Consider the following 21,267-nt stretch of genomic DNA (forward strand, 5'->3'; position numbering starts at 1 on the left):
AAAAGCATTCTCTCGAGGCGTTCCTATGACCTTTGACCACCAAACTAATATCACGACTTACTTGAGTCCAATCGTACATTCACACTAACTTTGAAAGGACTCCCTCAAAGAGACATTGCGTTCATAAGGCAGAGAAACATTGTTTATGTGGTTCCAATGATTTTGACCTTTGACAACCAAAATCGAATCATTTCACCCTCGAGTTCAACTGAACCAAATTTGGAGAAATTCCCTCCGGGCACCTTCTTGAGATAATGTCTTCACAAGAATGGGACGGACGTACAAAAACATAAAGCCTCCGATCGCTGGCTGTCGTCAGCACAGACGCATAAAAACAACAAACAGTATTTAAAAAAAATCTTTATTTGTTTTGTAGAGGCCATGACAAATACATATACATATGTATATTTATACATATAAGTCATTAAAGTTACTATTCTTTTCTTGATGTAAAATAAATTTGATACATTAGACTTTGCACTGCAAGTCCTGTCATGATACATAATCATACATTTACATATATAGATATATAGAGAACTAGTTTGTATTCCTTTGATTATCCCAGGGTCCTTTGTCTTTGTCTTCAACACTGAACTTACTCGAGGTGCCTTTATCCTGTAGAAGCATCTTCATGTTAAGGCAGCAGCCCCCGAAAACCATTTAATACTTTTTGTCCGAACCCTGGGATAAACAAAGTCGTCTTCTGGTTTGAACAGCGAACTCTGACATCCAGCACTGGCTCTGATCCTGCTCGTCTTTGTCTCTCACACACCCCTCAATTTCATTTTAATAACACAGATCAGAGGAAAATATTTACCTGGAGCTTCTCTTGTAAATTAAGCCTTTTTAAAGGTTTTATTCATGAGACCTCGTCGATGTTAGAAGGTACCATAGTTGAAGGATGCAAAGTTTCCATAAACTGTCAGGTGATCATTTTAATGAATCTCTTTGGATGTGTGGAAAGTATTTTCTTGGAGCTGGAACAAGAAGCGTGCAGCCAGAGCTCGTTTTCCACCCATTTTTCATTTATAAACCCCATTTCTGTAATGTCCGCAAAACCAGCTGCTTCCTACAATTGAACGAAACTATGTCTTGAAAGTATCATTAACTTTGACACAGTCGAATTATAAAAAATATATTTATACATTTATATTTGCTTATAAAATCTAATTGGAATGGACGTGGGGATATAAATAAAAGTGAAACAATTTTCACATTTTAAGTCAAATTTGGTAACGAGAACAAAAAAAATCAAAAAAACAAACATTCATTTGACATAAAAGTGCATCTGATTGAAAATCAATCATTAAGCTAAGGCTTCTCTGTCAAGGATGTTTGGGCCGGACACACACGGAGACTATGATCCTCAGCAAAGGAAGTCCCACATTAAGGCTTTTACTTTGGATTTTCTCTGAACATGAAAAGCCCCGTCTGCTGACTGATACCAAGCTCAGACCATGACCCTGTTCCGTCACTTTTTGGCACATTGTAGGCTCAGAACAACTGTGATACTGAAGAGCTGCGAGAGGAAGAAGGCAGCTGGAAGGAAAAGTCACACTAAGGCAAGAGGTAGAACCACAGACGAGTCACTTTAAGAAGAGAAATCCACACTCAGCTCCTCTTTCACTGTTACACGTGTCCTCATGCTGTATATGATAATTCAATTCAATTCCTTACTCTGTACTGAAGTGCACTGATTTTCTTAATTACATCCACCATGGAGCTTATGTTTCGCAGGATGATACAAAAATTACTGAAGCTTTTTCCATTACATTTTTGGAGGGATGGGGAATGACCCAAGGAAGAACACATTCAATTCTGGAGCGGGTTCAGATTTTTGTAGGGCTCCTTATAGATAAAGTCTGCAATAATGACGGTGAACATTTTTTTTCGTGCAGAAAGATCAAGAGTGAAATCTCTTGCGTCTCTCTCTCCTTTTGACTTGAGCGAGGAGCTGCAGTGCATCGTGGTCTTTGGAGCTTTAAGATAGTGGACGCAATTGTGGCATTTATCTCTTGTCATGAATTTGTGATTGCTAAGGAACATCCTCTGTCATCTGAGGGGCTCAAACCAAAACATGACTTAGCTTATTGACTTCAGAGGTTTTCAACAGCTGAACAATATTTTGCCATTAAACTCCAGTTAAAGACAAAACTGTGATATCACTTCATCTATTGTTTTTTTTACCACCAATTGGTAGCCAGAAATTGAAACGGAGTTCTAACTCTGAGGGTGGAGTTTTCTTTGTTCCAGAGCAGGAACAGAAACAGGAAGTAGCTGCAATTTGCCAAAGTTGGAAAAACCTGTCCAATTAACACTGTAGTGCACTGGGGGTTGGGGGGGGGGGGGGGGGGAATCAATCTTCACTGGCGAAGGTAAACACAGGGGAGGATACGTTATCATGTGCTGAGACTCACTGATGCTGCAATTGGAGTGTGTGTATCTGAGTGATACTTCATCTGTGTTTTGTTTCCCCCTGGTGGTGACTTTTGTACTTACACTGGTTTTAAAGGCACCAATGTTTGACAGTCTGGCTCTCTTTGTCTTTATAAAAAGTCTGAGCGAACACCGATTCGGCTTTGAAGCACCTGCATTGTGGCAGAGGCTCAGTGGGTTTCACACTGTTCCAGGTCTGGACTCCTGTCACGGTTCGATTTCGAGGAAGCTGCAGATTCTGCCGAGGCTGCCGTGCCACTTAATGGCAAGAAAGTTCAGGAACCAGGCGGGTTTCAGCACAAAATCTGAGAGAATGGATGTCTGAGCAGTTCCTCAGCGCTCGGCCTGTGTTTGGCCTCCACGAAAATGCAGCGGATGAAGTCCCTTGCCTGGTCGGAGGTGTTTGAGGGTAGAACTGGGTTGGTGGGCTGGGTCGCGATCTTGAATATGGCTGCCATGGCCTCATATTCAGCCCATGGAGGCTTCTCTGTCAGCATCTCCACGACTGTACAACCAAGGCTCCTGTAGAAGATGTGCATGATTAGTAATTCATAACAAGCTGAAACAAACACCACATACTTTGTCCCAGCTGCTTTGAAGGAATGTTTGGAGTGGAAACTTTCACACTTGCTGTCTGCAGAGGGCCTCCTCCACCTGTTGGGGAGGTGCACGCCCTCCAGGGAGCATCACTCCCCCCCCAGGCCTCGGCTCAGAACATGGAACATACCAACCTCTGTTATGACCTGTCTGACTGGCTGTCGGCCAATCACATGACTCGCCCTATTGGGTCACCCACAATCACATTCATAAGGGAATGTTCTGTGCTCTGTGTGTGAGAGCGTGGTAAGAAGTGAGATACATACAGAAGACACCACACTTTATTAAAAATGTGTTTTACAAGCATCAAGCTTCTGTCATTTAAAGAGTAATAAGTAGATATTATCCATTCTTTCAAGTTCACACGTTTCCCATCAGCCCCTGCTGGGCTCAGATCAGATAGATCAGTCAGTACATGTACGTTACCTTTGTTCCCATTTCAAACTGAACTAGTTTAACTAAGAGATGCAAAGCTGTTGTTAAAACAACACTTGTATGCAAATGTTTGACGTTCCCACCAAATTGTGGCCTTCACTTCAGCAGCATTTAACAGATATCATTCCCTTACAGGACCAAGTGCTCCAATGTTTGTGACACTAGATTATCAGAGAAGCTTCAATAGTTAACTTGTAAATCCGTTAAAAATCCCAAATTAAAAGTACACAGGGATTTGTTTATTATGTGTTTGGCCAAAAAAACAGTTTCATTATTTGTATCTGTCACTTTTGCACTGATTGCAATAAAGATTTGTTAACGATGAATCCATTCATATTAGAGCCAGACCGATGAGCTTATAACAATAACAGGGAAAGAATTCCCAAATTAGATATAATAATAATATTTATGTATATAGAAAATTGGCAATGTCAAACCCTTATGAGGAAGATATATGGAATTCAATCTAAAAAATAAATCTTTTACATTTACATGCATTGTTTTTTTTCTACAAGATGAAAGTTTTCATATCGGCAAACATGAATGCTGATATTAATATGTCTGTGAAAGACTCATATCTGCAGAATATAAAACATGCTCCACAGCTTCTATTCTTCCAGTCGAGAAAACTATGTAAGTTAATTCTGTAATTAAATATAATGATAGATTTTGATTATACAACACCCAGCTCATGTTGCTTTACAAGACAAAAGTAGTTAAAAACAGAGGCTTAAAACAGAACATATTTACACAACAAAATATTCTTTAAAAGGTGGTAAAAAGTACCGTAAATGATAAAAATAAGAAAAATGTTAGATCAATCAAAATTAAGACATGAGGAGTGTCTCATTATCTTATTATTTGCAAAAATGAAGGAAAACACCCTTTAGGATGTATGTTTAAAACTTGAATTTAAAATTGTTCTAATAGCTTTGAGGGTCAAAAAGGACATCTATCCAGTTGTGTGATGAACTTTAAATGACACTGCTGTGTATTTCCTGGGCCTTACCAGACGTCAGCCTTCCTGCCATAGCCTTCTCCACTGATCACCTCCGGACTCATCCAGTAGGGGGTGCCGGTCACTGTGCGGATGCCGGTGCCAGAGATGCAGATGGTCTGAAGCCTCTTGCTGGCGCCAAAATCTCCCAGCTTCACATTGCCCACTGAGTCCCGCAGGATGTTGGCACCTGAGAGCCACAGTTGACATGGAACACATCAAACATTTGAACTCATCTTCAATCATCTTCCGCACGTGGGGAAACCCAAGCATCTCTGTCTGTTCATGCATCTCCTGTATAAACAGGCTCGTGTATTTAAACCGCACTACCTTTAATGTCCCTGTGTACGATCATGTTGCTGTGCAGATAGGACATCCCCTCCAGGATCTGTCTCGTGTACTTCCGGGTCACATTTTCCGTCAGGGCCCCGTATGCCTTCAGCTGGTCTTTGACTGAACCCTGATAATAAGAAAAATGCATCCTTCAAATTCAACTGTTCTAAGATGTCAGTGCAACAACTAACAGACTGTGAATACGCACAAGTGTTACGATCACCAACAAGCTCCATCACTTGAGATTTGAACCAAGGATGTATGGAGTGAAAGAGCCTGAAACAACTCTTCACTAAGTGTCTCTGAACATATCTACACCCGCCATACAACTTAACGAATTTCCACAAAACTTGGTGGAAGGATGTGGTTGGGTTAGAATCCATTACATTTTGGTGTGCATTCGGGAATCTGTTTGCTTTTTTTAGCATTGTGAGTGAGGGTGTTTTTCAACATTTTCCCTTGATTTCTCATTCAATGTGGTTTCATAAGGAGACTGCCTTAGGGGTAGTACTCTAGTACTTCTTGTTTGTTTGTTTGTTTGTTTGGAAGCAGGACTATGCAAAAACTACAGAACTGATTTCCATAAAAACTAGCAGACTACTGGAAGACTGCACAACAAAATGCTCAGTCTTTTTTTTTCTATAGTTTTTTGGACAAGTGATATGTCTACACACTGGTGGCAGGGTTTTAATTGACATTCATTATACATTTTCAGGAGGTTCTGTTTTTATTTTCTCCTCCAGGGGGATTTCTCACCTGAACTCACCTACAAACCACCCAACCTATTGTAATTTTTGTTTTACTAACAAAAATCAATGTCTTTTTCGTCTTTTACAGCATTGGTATGTGTCGCTCTACTCATTTTAAAATGCCTGAAAACACTGGACAAGGTTACTCCAAAAATTGTTAATCGAAAAAGTGTTGTTGAAAAGCAGCTTAACTACTATTTCTTTAAATATTTAGAATAATTTCAAGGGGAACAATCACTTTTCTAAATGCCTACATTTCTTAATATCACCCAATAAATTATTTATGTTAAGCTGGTTGAGTTATGTGAGCTTAAATTATAATTGTTTTGTGATATTATAATCTTATTGATGCGATTCCATCATATGCAAATGTTGTGGAGCGCAAAGGCTCAAAGATTTGAATTCTAGTTTTCAACTTGAGAAAACACACTTTGCTCTGACCCCTGGTTGAACCTGTGACGTTGCTTGGACTCACCCCCGGCATGTACTCCATGAAGATAGTGAGGGTCTTCTCATTGAGATCCCTCAGACAGCCGTAGTACTGCACAATGCGCTCGTGATGTAGGTTTTTCAGCAGCTGGATTTCACACTCCAGAGCACTAACCTCCTGCAGAGAGACATTGAGATGGAGAGAGAGATCACAACTCAGATCTCAAAGATTAAACATGAAGGCTGTCATGTCTGAACTAAGCAGCTTTATTCATTTCCTGTTTCTGTTTGCATTTTTCAGGCATGACAAATCCCTGCCATCTCTCTCAAACAAATAACCTTAAACACAGTGATGAAAAAGAGTCATTTATGGCTGCATGTGGACTCTGCGAAAAGTGACACCGACAGCAGAGAGTGAATAAAAGTCAACAGCACAGTTCCCCAAAACAAGTGTGTGTTTACTTCAGGGAAATAGGCCACAACAGAGAGAGAGAGAGAGAGAGAGAGAGAGAGAGACGCACAGAGTCATCTCCAAGTCCCAAAACCGAGGCTGCTTTAACAGAAACAACAACTAATTCCCATCTGCTACAAACTGGGGGAGTAAGAGATGGTGAGTGTGTGTGCAAGTGAGTGGCAGGGTGATGGAAGGCCAAGGGGATGCTGACCTGTCGCCCTCCTCCGCCACCACCACCACAACACACGTATATACAGGAAGTGACAGTGCATGTTTTCTCTGTGGCAGACAGGAAGACACATTAAAATGGAGGCCAAGGGAGGAAAGATAACCTCTTCAATACATTCCTCCCCGTGGGTTATTGAATTTGTTTTTCCTGTGCTTTGATTATCACCTCCTACAAGGACGTTGTGTTTTCACCCCTCTCTGTGTGTGTGTCAGCAGGATTGCACAAGACAAGAAGACGAGGAGTTGCTTTTTCATTAACGTTTCTTTTTTTGACACCATTTCCCAGAGAATAAGTCATGGATCTTGATGTGAAAAATCAGGCATCAAGGGGGATCGATAAATGAGTGTGTGCAATTTGCGAATTAAATGTGGTTTCATAATAGGGGTAGGTTTTTTTCATGCAAACAGAGCTACAGAAATGTTATACTGTGGATTCAGGAGGGATTCGACAGTTTAAATGCATCTTTAAAAGACAGATTTGGTGCAGAATTTAAGTGGAGTGATTGACCTTGGCGTAAGTTAGCGGTCTACTGATTCTCATTCTAGTTTGTTTTCTGACAAAAATGAAGGTAAACTCATTAATCCATGGCTCAGTCAGTTATGCTTACTACCTACATTCCTACACTTTAACATTCACAACACATGAGGTCATTCTTATTGTGCCAATGTGTGATTTGATTAACAACCAACCTAAGGTTTAATATTTTACTCTAATGGTTCGAGAGATGAGTTACTGTAAACTGTGAGAAAAGCATTATGATGTAATGCTGTTTCCTGACAATGAGAAGTGAGCTTTGGGAAAGTGGTGGTAGCAAAAATGTCTACATGCAATGTCAGCAAAACAAACAATATATTTTTTTAAGAGGTAATCTCCAAAGCAAAAGTAGAATTGGGAGAATCAAAAAGAGACACTGCACATGTTGTTTCTGTGAAAACAAGCATCAACAAGCAGCGGTCTGCAGAAGCGCTCGCTGGGACTCAACAATGTAAGTTTGTCATGACAACATTCTTTTCACAACAACAACTGATTCTCCAGTTCGGGGTTCTGCGTACTGATATGTACTTCACCAAACTTTGAATAAACATGTGAACGACTCTTTGTGCAGCAGCAGCCAGTCCTAATAGAAAACTGCTCGCAGCTTCACCACAGGCCGAACAACAGTCCTTTCCAAACAGGCAGGTTTAGATACTCCATGTTAAGATACTAGCGAGCATCTCACCTTGCTTGTCTCAGGGCTGTCAGGATCAAACTGGACCTGCTTGGCAGCCAGCTCTCTCCCAGTATCCACATCGTAACACAGGTAAACCCGTCCAAATGCCCCCTGGCCCAGGAGCTTCCCCCGCCGCCATGTGACCGGGGCGCTGGGTGCTGCAGAAAAAACAAAACACACCTGTTAACCTATGTTTTACATTAGAAGAGAAGTAACATGAAAAACATCTAATGGCTTGACAGATCTACAAAAGCATTGTTTTCACTTTTACCCTTTAGCACACTTTCCTTACAAGCTTCTCCCAGACGCTGTGGTTAGGCTTAAAATATCCCAGATTTTTCTCTCTATTGGATGTAAGAAGTTCACCTTATTCTTATCTGGTTATGATAAGAGAGCGAACATTGGTATTTTCCAAGGTGTTCCTTTAACCTCATGTGCTGTTTAAATTACGCACAGTAACTCATATGGTACAGCTAGAGAAAACATTTTAAATTCTTCTTTTCCTGCATCTTTCAGGTTTAACTATTTTACTTCACTGGAATCAGTAGCACCATTTTAATTGACCTACCATTTCAAAAAATGTCATCCCTGCTAAAAGTTAAATTGGTTGTAACTGACCAAAAGATTATCAGGAGCTTTGATTTGAAATATCAGCATTGGCCTTTACCGTTGAACCTTCATCTATTCACTTCTCATGAGTTCATGTCCTCCTAAGAAGTCAAGTGTACTTTCTGAGAAACAGCTAGTGCAGATCAACGCTCACACTTATGGGCAACAGAACGATCCTGGGGACGGAGCCTGCCCTGGGCATCCACCAGCTGCCAGCTGCCCAGACTCTCCTCGCTGCCGTTGAGTGACCGACGTGAAGGCACGAGGGTGAACAGGTTCCCCTGGGGACGGCGAATCCGTGGAAACGTCCGACGACCTGCAGGAGAGCGAGACAGAGGCTCAGGTGAACGTCCCGTGATGACCAGGAGAGATTAATGGAGTAAATACCACAGAGGGAACACATGAGACCAGGTACAGAGTGGATAAATGGAGACATCTTACCTTCGCTGTGGTCCTTGTGATGCAGGGAGACGTGGTACCTACGAGGATAGGTGCCACCCTTTCCAGCTACCCTGTCATACACATGATTCTCCCTGTCTGAAAGCAAATATCAACAAGTCAAAGGTCAGCAGGATTACTCAGTTTTTCAACCACAGCTTAGCTCAGTTGCACGGTGAGTCACACAGCGTTCATGTGAGCTACTTTATGACTCTCCCTTACAGCTTATACTTAAAATGAAAACACTGTTCACATGAGCTGCTTAAACACTGCTTGTGTAAATTAATGAGGTCACTACAGGCGATCACTGAAGATCATGAGCCGGATTCTTTATCAAATCAGTGATGTTGTATTCTCAGATGTTTGTTTGGCATTGGCTGGACTTTTGTGTACCCATGCGGTTCACAGCAAAACAGTTTCAATGTCTATATCAGTCGCGTACGTCCTAAATATTTGCAACACTTCCTGTTTCAGGCATTAGTATTTTAACATGGTTTTTAAAGTGAAATATTTGCAGGACTAAATCATGCACAACTTCATAACGCAGAGTCCTGGCATTTAGTTGAGGAAATTCAGTAGTCATACCAAAATGGTGTTGTTGGAAGAATCTTTGACTGTAGCTGTTCTCACCTGAGCACTCCTGACGATTATCAGGGTGACTTTTAGCTCTGTGCATGCGAGACTTCCTCAATGACGGGCTGTGAGAGAAAAAGGGTGTGAAAGAAGTAGGAACATGTTGAGAGGTTTTCCAAAGTAAAATAGCCATTTCCACAGATCGTAGTTGGGTATTGACATAGAGAAGGTTACAGTTATTCCAAAAATAAAACATGAAATGGACAGGGAGTTCCTGTGCAAGTATTAGTGTTGGCGGCCAGAGTTTGATCCTCACCTGTCTGAGTTGCTGTCCAGAGACTGACAGCTTCCAGAGACAGAGTTTTCTGCACTGCTCCAGGGATCCAGCACCTGCACAGGGCACAATGGAAAATAACAGCTTTAATTGTGTGTGCGTGTCTGTGTGTGTGTGTGTGTGTGTACATGTTTCGAGAAGAAGAGTCTGTCCTAAAATGAATAAGTGTGGAGACTCAATGAATGCCTAGCTTGACCTTCTACTCACAAATTAATTTAGCTGCTTTACAACTCTTACCATTCCTGCATAAAAATGTAACCACAATCAGCCAAACAGCTTTAGTGACTGTAAAACTTTTGATTAGCAAAACAACTTCACAGACCAGAAAAGGTCCTGATTTCAAGCTGTTGAGGCCAAAGTTGTTTATGTGAGCCAATTTTAATAGTCTCGAGATCATAAACACATCACATGAATTCTTTTTTCACAGCGGATTTTCCCCATTTATTGTGAATCTATGACTCACACACTGATCGCTGGTCTCTGGGATGAACTCCCCCTCACTGTTTATGCTGGTGTATGAACCTTGGCGGGCGATCCTCTGCTGGCGCTCGGGCACATAGCCAGGAGGCGGCGAGCTACGCCCCGTGTTCTGAGAACCTGGGATTAGACAGCAGTTATGAGCATAAAAGTAGAAATTAGATGTAGGAAAAATAAGATTCAAAACAATATTTGTATTTTTAAAATTGCAGCAACAATGTACTTTTTGTGTGATTTTTTAAACCAATGGGCCCATGTTGAGATTTATTTATATTGAGAAACAAGCAGCACAAAGCAACCACGCAGACACTCAACTCAAACACAGATCCATAAATAATGAAAGAAAAAAACACTCCTTACTGGAGTAACGGCTGAGATTTTTAGAGCTTTTACATTTATGGCCTGGTGCTGTCATGAAGTTCAGAACTCACACCCCCCTGCAGTCACTTTGACCCCCCCCCAGTGCTCTAGGGGAAACAAAATAAAGATCCTAAACCAGGCCACTGGCCCACCATACTAATAGAGCTCCGTAATCTGATTGGCTGCTATCCAGCAGGCATCGTCTAGTGATGGTGAACAGGAAAAGGAAGAGGACCCATTGCTAGAAGGGGAAGCCAAAGAAAGAACAGCCAGAGAGAGAGAGAGAGAGAGAGAGAGAGAGAGAGAGAGAGAGAGAGAGAGAGAGAGTGGAGGCAACAGAGAAAAGGAAACTGAGGTAGTAAAAAAGACCCGGCAGGGTTTCGCTGACATGACAGCTGCCTATAAATTAATATTGACTGTATTTATGTTGAGGCTTCTTAGGTGATCATTTTTACATTCAAATCTGGAAAAAAAAGTTGCTGCATTTAAATTTCAGTTTCGGACCTTTAATGACAGTTAAAGATATGTACCGGTTGATAGGTGACGCCCTCTGGGCTCGGCAGATTGGTACGCCGCGCTAACGTCTCCAGTGGATTGAGATGACTTGATCCTCACCTGTTTACATGGCACATGGTGAGAGGGGGAGGGGACCTAGAGTCAAGAGACAGGGGGGTGGGGACAAAAAGTTTAAACATGAACACACACAGAATTAAACTATGGCTTCATGTCAGCGAGTGCAACGTCGAAGAAAGAGGAACCTGGATTTGTCACAACAGGGCTGTGCAATGAAGTAATGGCAGTGTTGCAACTGTTCACTGTTAACACACACCCAGTTTGTGGGTGTGTGAGCGCGCGTGTGTGTGTTTTTTGTGTCTCACGTTGCTGTGCTCCTGAGTCAGCAGCAGGATCTTGATGCTCTTCATGTTGGAGCTTCGGTCCAGCAAGTCGACTGCCTTGTCCAGGTCGTCCTGGCCCCGCAGAGGGATCGACAACTGCCACGACACAAGTCCAGCACATCAACACTCGCACAAACACGTGAACCAACACATGCATATGCAAACATATGAAGAACAAATGTTTGATAAATATGAAAAAACACAGCATATATTCAGACACATTACAACAAAGCAAAAAACTTAGAAGGCACTAAATGCCGTATATAGATATTATTGTATTGCAATTATCTCATCTTAGTGAAGTTTATTTATTGTACTTCTTTATAGTTTTTGTTGATCTATTTTGATTGAAAAATACCAAATCATTCGTTGATTTTTTTTAATTTCTAACTTTTCTTTGACAGTCAAAATCTTAAAATTAAAGATTAAGATGGAACCTTTGGCCTCAGGGAGCTGTAACTGAAAATCTACATATCACTAGATTGTATTAGACATCCAATTGGATAAAATATGAATTCAGAAAATAATGTCAAAATAAGTGAAAATGATTGTCTATATCAGATTTCTTTGCACACAAACACAATAAACAATCAAGCCGAATCAATGGTATACCAGCAGCTGAGTCTCCACTTTACCTCATTGTTCATGTAATGGAGATCTAACTGCTGCCCAAACACAGTCTTAACTTTCTGCTGGATTTCTTCGAACTGCACAGGCCGTCCAAACATCAAGATCCTACGCGTGAAAAGAAATGAAGAAATCAAACAGACAGACAGATTATGAGAGCTTTGCAGCGGCAGCTCAGGAAACTGCTTTCGAGTTACATGCACACATGCAAGCAGAGTACACACGAGCTGCTGTTTTTTCAGAGAGAGCGGATTCCTCTCAGTACACCTTGCATATTTGTAGTTTGTACTGGCAGCCGCAGAGTAACCACAGTCCTTTCCTCTGTGTTCTCCAGCTCACATACCAGTCCGAATTAAGAGCTGGAGCCTGTGTTTGACTCTGAGATGTGCTCGTTTCTCATGAGCTGAAACGTGACAGGAACAGCTCGTGCGTGAGTGTGTTTATGTCTGCCTCTGTTCCTGCTCGCTCTCACTCACTTATGGATGTACCGTATACAGGCATGTGTGTAGAATACCTATTCAGCATGTAAACAAAGCCTGAGACAAACTCACCGTCTCTCCCCTGAGAACTCAAACTTTATCCTGACATCGCCCTGGGGGGAAAACAGAAACAGAAAGGTCACGACGTGGTCATCAGAAGCAATCACATAAGATAGACTGTGCTGATATTTTAACTCCAGCTAATTCCCCACAAACCAGTTCATTATCTACACCGCTTATCCTTACGCTGGGAGCTGGAGCCAATCCCAGCTGACATTAAGCGTGAGGCGGAGTAAAGCCTGAACCTCGCAGAGCCAACAGACAGGGAAGAGCATCCGACAGTTTCACACTTAGGGCCCAGTCACATGGACTCAGATGCATCAGTGGCAAACCTTGGGCCCCTGGTTCATTTAAGGAGGTGGAGAAAACACTCACTTCCTGTGGTGAGCCAAATCTTAGTGAGGCTTTGCGTGGAGTTCAACCTTGGTGGACTTTGACCCACAATGTTCTCTACATACAGTATCTGCGTATGTGTGAGCTGGCCCGTGTCTTTGGACTGCGGAGGACGCTGCAGTACCCGGGGCGAAAATGCAAAATCCACACAAAAAGACCGAGCTGGGATTTGAACAAACCTTCTCAATTAGTTTGACTTTTGGGAGCTGAATTACTTCAAGAATGACTTCCACATGTCATGTCGTCTTCTGTAGGTCTTACTCAATAATGGCCTGCTGGGAACACATGTCCCTTTATGCTTCTTTCGTTGCTTCATCATTAGAGAACACCCACTTCCACTCATAACAAGCACAAACAAAGTTATAAAGCGGAGAAAATGGTGGAGAATGTTATCCTTGGGGGACAATCTCTGGTTTTAAGAAAATACAACCAAGCACATGAGTTTCTGTAATGGTTATTTTCTGTGGCCGCGACTCAATGATATTGGTAAAATGAGAGGGTGGGTGGGCTACTGGCCACTTTCCAGACAGGCAAAATATATATTTTTAGAGAGAGTAGATGAAAATAACTGGATTTAATCTGTTTCAGATGAAGGGGTCCCAGAGTTGTGGTTGACTACTTTGGAAATTCATCTGTCATTATGCTAAATTAGCGAACTGTGTGGGCCAGAGGAAATTCTATAAGCAATGAGAATATTCCTGAACTGGTGATACCAAATTAAACTTTTTTTCAAGTAAAATTGTCCATCGTAAAAACTCATTACTTGACACACCAATAGTCATACGGATACAAAAATACTTTGGCAGCTTTTCGGACCCTTCGGAAATTCACCATCACTCATATTAGACACAACCTAAAAGCTGTAAATCTCACCCAGTTTGTTGAGTTTTCACAGATAATGGACACTTGAAGATTTAAAGTGTGGAGAGAAGACTTTCGTCTTTATCACCCTTCATATTCCTCTTCAAGGACATCCAATGCTTGTCAAGTTTTCCGTTCTTCTACTCGATAAATAGTTTTTTGTGGATGTTAAATTTCTGCTATGTTCAAAAGGGTTAAGTCTGTGGTTTAGAGAGTTTCTCTCTCGACAGTTGTCTTGCCTTCATTATGCAAACATGGAGCATTATGATGTCACAGGTAAAGTAAGAGCAGAGGCTGACATTTTCTACATGCATGAGAAACAGTTGACCAATCAAACAGTGTGGGCAAGCTTCCCAAACAGAGCAGCCCAGGCTTTATCAGAGAAAGGGGGGGGAGGCCTCTGTCTGAAACCAAGTGTTTCAGATCGAGGCTGAAAAGAGGAGCTGCAGCAACGCTCAGTGACAGGCATTTCAGCATGTAAACCTTTTCAATTAATAACACAAATTAACATTATCCACCTGAATAGGATTTAGGACTTGGTGAGTGTGATCTTGATTCAGGCTTTTATTCTGACAGTGCGCAGGCACACTGCGTTGCTGAGGGACAATACAAACAACAACAACACACAGCTGTTCATGGACGTCTGTTGGGATTCATTCAATTGTTAAATTTTAGGACCAAGATGTTTAGAGTCTTGATTGTAACTGACTTTGGTGAAACTTTGGTCCATGGTTCCCAGGTTCATATCATGATTTATAAACACAACTTTACATTGATGCACTGGGATGGACTGTTACAGTACCTGTCTGTTGGACTGAGCCGGCACCTTGGGCTTGCTGTTGTCGTACGACACCACTGGCTGGCGTCTCGTCATCTGGAGGGCAACCAGGTCCTTCATTATAGAGTGGAGGGCCTGCCTCTCATCTGGAGAGGATAATACGTTGGGGAAAAACAACCAATTAGAGTGCAGATTGGAAAAAGGATGATCTGAGTGTGTAATAATGACAGAAAGTGAGAGATAAAAAGAGAGGGGTAGGAGCCCGTAGCTGTGCACTAAAAGGTGAGTGGAGACATTTAGTCAGTTATCTTTAACTAAAGCCATATTGAGACTATCCCATGACATGGTACTAGAGCCAGGGAAGGATTGCAGTGTTTTTGATGTGCCTGTTCCCACGTTTGATTTCAGGGCAACCTCTGCCTTGGCTGGACAAACTCACGGAGAGAAAATATTCTCCTTGTGTAGCTTGGACAGACTTCATACAGCCACAGAGCAGTGGAGAGAACCAGACCCCATCTATACAACAGTGGAAACCAACCCTGTGTCCGCAACAGCAACAGCAGCTCGCACAGGCTTTGGCCTCAGGGATTGTGTTTGGTGTGATTGTGTGTTTCTGTTTTTATCTCACACTGTGAGGAAACCATGCAGCAAATGTCTGCCTAACAGCAGAATTCAGACGACTTACTCATTGTGGCAAAGTTTGTGTACGATGGTGCCCCAACAGGCCCTCAGAAACTTGCCTCTGCTGTCCCACAGCCTGTAGTAATACAAAAACAGAAAGTGGTTATTAATAAGCTCATAAAAACTGAGGCTCTGATTGTTTTTGTTAGTACGGAATTGCTTAGAGACATGAGTGTGAGTGTTGACACTCTCTGAGTCACATGGGAGATGACTTATGACCAAGGTTGTCAAGAACCAATGAAACATCAACTAAGTGGTAAACATCATTAAAATACAGAGGTTGGAAAAAATGTGAAAAATGTATTCATAGTATCCAGTAGAGCCAAATAATCAGACAATATGATGACAATATGAAACTCATTGTATCCGCGTTTATGAGAGCTTGTACTTCACAGCATAAACTAAGCAGATAAGATGTGCCTTATGTTAATATTTATTTTTCTTAATTGAAGTTTTATATATATATATATATATATATATATATGTATCAAGCCATTTCTTTGTCTTAAGGGTTTCATGACAAGATCTTAGAAATGATTGCCTGAAGGCTGGCCTGATAAAGTGACTGTCCTGTGCCCTTACTATAAAAAGTATCTCTGTAATTAATTTACATGATAGAATGTTTTAATGTGATGCAAGTTCCAGTATTGTCTGATTAAGAGAGTCTAATTTCCATTAACAGCACAGGCCTTTTCACGTTTGATCCCTTACAAGCATGTAAAAAATGTAACCTAAGCTCTCAGAACACAGACCAGAAGATCTCTCTGACTGAGGACCCGAGTGAATGCGAGTGTGTGCAGCACATGAGAGAATGTGCGCTGTGTTTTTTGCCCATGAGAAAGAATGACAATTGGAAACGGCTGAAACTCAAACTACACTGGCAGACATCGCTCTGGCACAGCTCACATGGGAAGAATGAATTCTAACGCAGACTTTTCGGCTTTTTTAAATATCTACCAGCTCTAAACTACTTGATTGCACGAGCTGCAGAAACCAGATTCAGCTGTTATAACTCCATTGTTGAGAGGGCAACATCATCTGCTCTGTTCAAGGCGTCAACGGCGTTAGAAACTGAGGCATTTCCTTCAATGGACAGGGTTTCCCCTAAGTTTGGACCAATAAATCCAGGGGATTTAAACTAATTCAACAAAAGATGAAAACAATTGGACTTGTCTTCTTGTGACTTTGATGTCCTTAAACATTAGTTTTTACAAGTACACCAGATGATGAGATTTGACCGACTTTCCTTCAGGCTTAAAACAGTCCAAGGCTTTCTCTACCAGAGAGATGCACTGATTCTTCCCTTCTCCAGTACTTCAACTCATGCTCATACTGATCCTGAAGTTGATCTGATACCATTTCTTTCCTTTTTTATTTGCATCCATCACTGCATGAAACTTTTTTGATGTACAGTAACTTGAAGCATTGATTGCAGGGGCCTTAAAAGCTGACTTGGCAGCTTGTTGTGCCTAAATGAATGCAACTGATGACGATAAAGAAAACTGCACGACATGATCTGACGCATGTGGCCGACATTTGATCTGCTTCGTAAGATCAGTATCGGGACAGATATTATTGCGGTTCTTTATATACTCATGGATGGCGGCTGAGGAAGTAGACAGAAGATTAGTGGTTTGATCCACGGCAGCTCCAGTCTGCATTCTGAAGTGTCCTAGGGGAAGGTACTGAACCCCAAATCCACCCTGACAGCTGTGATGACAGTGTGTGAATGGTGCGTGATAGAAAAAGCGCTGAGTATAAAAGAGCTGTATAATTGTGTGTGAATGGGTGAATGTGACTTGTACGTTGAAGAGCTCTGAGTTCTCAATAACACTGGAGAAGCTCTGTATAAATAAAGTCCATTAAGCATTACCATGGTTGATGCTGTAGCAAAACAAATCACTGCTGGTGCAAAGCATGTGCTTTAATCATGCTGTTTTACAAGTTTCATCTCCAGCAGAACTTGCAGGTCAATCATTTCTGAAGGTCAGCTAGAAAAAGAGGAAAAGCCACATGCAGCAGGTTTGTCTACAGTAGCTCTGTGGTGATGTGCTCGGTGAACCTAGCGAACCAGTGACAAGTTACTGTCAGTGTCTGAGGATGGAGGCTGCAGAAGCCTGAGATCTGAGGATCGGTGAGGCGATCGGAGAAGAGAGCAGCTAGGTGAGCGGGAAACGACTTCTGTGCATGAAACAGGCAACATCAGCACCTGAGGCAACACACTGACTCTTAGGGTTTCATGGTAATAATCACCCACAGGAATGTTGGGCACATCCGACTGTGGTCAGGAGACCGTGGCCACGTTGCTTTCAAGCTTCCGCCACTCTCATGTTCCCCTGCCAAAGGAGTGGGTGCCAAAGACTTTTGTCCTTCAACCCTGAGGACTTCACGCTTATGGCGTTTTCATCCCCTGCTAAATAGCATGGAGTCTATGAGGTGTGCAGATCCCCCACTAGTTGCATTGATGTGGTCCTTTCCGGTAACAAAGAACCATAATCTCTTCTCTACGAAACAAAATGTTCCCAAGTAGCCTGAGTGCTGGATCTGCTATCCGATTTAAGAAACCTCACTCGCTCAAAACATGCACCTCAAGGGGTCGTTGGAATCAAAAAACAACAATTAACCTCTCTGTCCAATCCCCCGCAGACCCTCTCATCTCTCCTGACTTTAATTACCTCCCAGGCGGAATGCGGGGAATTTGAAGGCGAAGCCGGCTGCACTGTACCAGTCCAGTCAGCTGTGCCCACTTTATTTTCCTTGTATCATATTTCCAGGACTTGCAGGATTTACATGGATTTTCCTCCCCCCCCTCTCCTCTCTGTCTGCTTTGAGAGGTGTTTAGTCTGAGGCTGTTTTTCCCAGCCACAGTTCTCGCTCTGTCTCTGGCCGGTGATGCATCTGAACTCAGAGCTTCACAGAACCCCCTCCCCACCACCCTGATGTCTCTCCTGTTTCAGGTGCCGATGTGCTTTGGATTCAGGGAAGCCCACCATGTTTGAATATTTTTGCAATCTGAATAAGCTGCTCGTTCTTGGCTTGGGTTTCAAATGTGCTTGGCGGGGTTTAAACACAGACGGACACACTGGAATATCGATTTCAAAAGATAAAATTATGTATAACCTCAGTGTGAGTTTTGGAAATGCTGGTTATACTGCAGGTTCGGATAACTATATTTAAAGGTCAGAAGAGGTCAAATATATGAAGGAGTATGATGATTTTCTGTGGCCTGTACCTCGATCTATTCAATAAGATTCTGATCATATCATTGAAAAACATAAATCCATAATCCAATATTTCTTTATCTGAATTATACACTCAGCTTGTTAGGTAAACCAAGATAAAAAACCAATTCAGTGACCTTCAATAAACCTCCATGGTGATTCAAATTTTTTAGAGAGGTGCTGCTTCATGATCATTTTGTTTTTCTATCATCCCATACATCTCTGTATAATGCAATACAGCACACCAACACCACAGACTAACAACATTGTTACTGGTTCCAATAGAAACATTAAATGCAACATTTCAAGCATAGTCTAGAAATTGTACTTGACGTATTAAATGTAAAAGTACTCAATTATGCAGAATAATGCCCCCTGACTGGCAGTTTATTATTATTAGTCGTGCATTCAAAAAACCTTGTTGAGGTGCGAGCACAGTTTTAGCTACTTTGTATATGACGAGAACTAATGAGGATTTTCATTATGGATTCATCTGCTGATGAGACAGTGACACCATCGTGATGCTTGTTTTGTCTAATGAGACCACTGTCATTTGTTTCAATTATTTCAACTGCAGTAAGGACTAAAAGAGTGGGAAGAGTATTAATAACGTTGGGATGTGTTCAGAATGTTTCTAACAGTTGTACAAGTAGTGTGCTATGCTGGTTGTTAATAATTTAACAAAAAGTGTGTCAGTAGGAGATGTTGTTCTTTTATCGTGGTACAGAAAGTTGCATCAAGTACCAGTTGTATTATCCTAGTATCGTATACAAGTCTAAAATTGTTGTATCATGACGGCCCTACACACTACACCCCCCATAATGATCACATAATGGAACAAACACCTCCTTTTAACAACTGATGCAGGTATGATTCCTTGCAGGGTGAGACCAGGTGTTCCTATTAAACTGCTTATGCACACTTTGCTTTCTGTCCCTGTGTTGCATTTTTTAGATTGCATCCTATTTCATTAAAACAAATCTGGGTTGCCATTGTTTCCCCCATGTGTCCTGACTGCTGCAGGACTCCCTCATAGTAAACCCGTCAGCCCTGTCACGTGCACCGCAGCTGACAGTCCTCACCTGTTGCCCTGGCGACCCGGGTCAGGGCGAGACGGGGCTTGTCCCGAGTGGAGCCGAGCCGCAGTGGGTGCACAGGTAGTTCACGTCCATTCGCTGTCTTCGGGTCCTTCTCACACCGGTGCGCGTGCGTGTGAGGGCGCCATGGCAGGGGCTGACCCCCCCTCCCTCCCCTCCCCTCCCTGCAGGTAACAGGGGGGCTCGTCCTCCTCTTTCAAGTTGGAGCAGGAAATAAAACAACCACACGCTTCCCCGGGTTGTGAACACAAACTGAGTCACATGAGAGGTTTCACAGGGGGGAAGAAAAGCCTACATCAGACCGATCCAGCTGCGGAGGTCCACACCTCTGCTCCTCTGCAGCCGCTCCAACACATTCTTCACTGGCTTCATTCGAGCTGAACTGTGTCCCACAAAATGTGAAAACAAAAACAAAAAGAACTAACAAAAAAGGTGCAACAACAACCGTGTGGCCTTTATGAAATCCATCTGCGAGGGGAAAGACAGCACACTTTCCGTGATTTTGATTTAATGGCCTCTCTTCCTGATCACTTTGAAGCTTTTTCCTCTCTGGGTTGCCAGGTTCGAATCCAAAATAGCCCCAGCACCAACAGTATCTGTGATAATATCAGATCCTGTGAATATCTGAACTTTTATGATTAAACAGGATATAACGAAATAAGGAAAAACACAGGCCTGTGTCTGACAGTCATAAATCTGACTCCCATGTAGAGACAATGGAGCCAGAACGGACTAAAACAACAGTAAAGATGAATGATTGAGGCCTTTCAGTGTTTCTGGTCCAAATACCAGGGATGTTTTTAGTCAAGTTGGACAAACTCAACCGATGTTCGGAAGAAAATCTGTCTTTAAACTCGGTCTCTGGAGTGTGGACAGACTTTCCCTTGCTTCCACGACAACGTCACAAAGTCCCGGTGGTGTCCCGGTGGTGTCCCGATGGTGTCCCGGTGGTCTAGCGGGAATGTAACGGTGGTCCCCCGGTGCTCTCACAACTTTCCCCGACCAAAACAAAGCGGAGGAACGCTCCTGAGCTGCGCGCGTCAAACTTCCTGACAGACGAACACTGTCACCGGAACCCACTTCTTACGTTTCCAGCGCGTCGTGAAAACATCGCTCTCAGGTCGAGTCCATGTTCTTCAGGTGTTAGACTGATCCCTGCTCCGTGCACGTAGTTTAGTAATTCTCGCTTTTGCCTAAACTATCCACATTAGCGCCGTGCAGCCGCGGGGACGCGCTGTTACTCGGTCGAAGTATTTTCCACGGGAGCGCGCTGCATGTTATTGGAGGGGGCGGAGCGGCTGTGACGTGGGTCAGTCACGATGCCTTCACGAACTGTCGGTAAATCACAGGTTCAGTGAACCACTGGGTCCGTATTAAACGCTGCTTTGTGTCTGCTGGTCACTAAGTGGTGGAAATCCAGCCAGTTACTCACAGGATTTAAATCTGCAGCGCTCATCTCTATGTGATTTTATATGTAGTTGTACTTCTTTTTACAGATGTCATTTTTTGAATCA

The 21,267-nt window shown here is 42.5% G+C and overlaps 1 protein-coding gene across 2 annotated transcripts; it reads right to left on the minus strand.

The window, feature by feature from the left end:
- Nucleotides 1-345: 345 nt before the first annotated feature.
- map3k3 (mitogen-activated protein kinase kinase kinase 3) lies at nucleotides 346-21,038 on the minus strand. Of its 2 annotated transcripts, XM_053443041.1 has the most exons (17): nucleotides 19,739-21,038; nucleotides 15,440-15,511; nucleotides 14,779-14,900; nucleotides 12,735-12,775; nucleotides 12,192-12,291; nucleotides 11,539-11,652; nucleotides 11,191-11,311; nucleotides 10,287-10,420; nucleotides 9,806-9,879; nucleotides 9,547-9,614; nucleotides 8,920-9,015; nucleotides 8,633-8,794; nucleotides 7,879-8,027; nucleotides 6,023-6,154; nucleotides 4,796-4,925; nucleotides 4,478-4,655; nucleotides 346-2,958 (listed from the first exon to the last, which is right to left on the minus strand). In XM_053443041.1, exons 2-17 carry the CDS (start codon nucleotides 15,441-15,443, stop codon nucleotides 2,730-2,732), a joined length of 1,854 nt encoding a protein of 617 aa, XP_053299016.1. In that variant the 5' UTR covers nucleotides 15,444-15,511; nucleotides 19,739-21,038; the 3' UTR covers nucleotides 346-2,729. The 2 variants fall into 2 exon arrangements, with proteins under 2 accessions (XP_053299016.1, XP_053299017.1); XM_053443042.1 differs by lacking the exons at nucleotides 14,779-14,900; nucleotides 15,440-15,511; nucleotides 19,739-21,038 and adding an exon at nucleotides 13,989-14,136.
- Between the last annotated feature and the right edge of the window lie 229 nt (nucleotides 21,039-21,267).

This window comes from Pleuronectes platessa, chromosome 16 (assembly GCF_947347685.1).
Source record: "Pleuronectes platessa chromosome 16, fPlePla1.1, whole genome shotgun sequence".
Classification (NCBI taxonomy): domain Eukaryota; kingdom Metazoa; phylum Chordata; class Actinopteri; order Pleuronectiformes; family Pleuronectidae; genus Pleuronectes; species Pleuronectes platessa.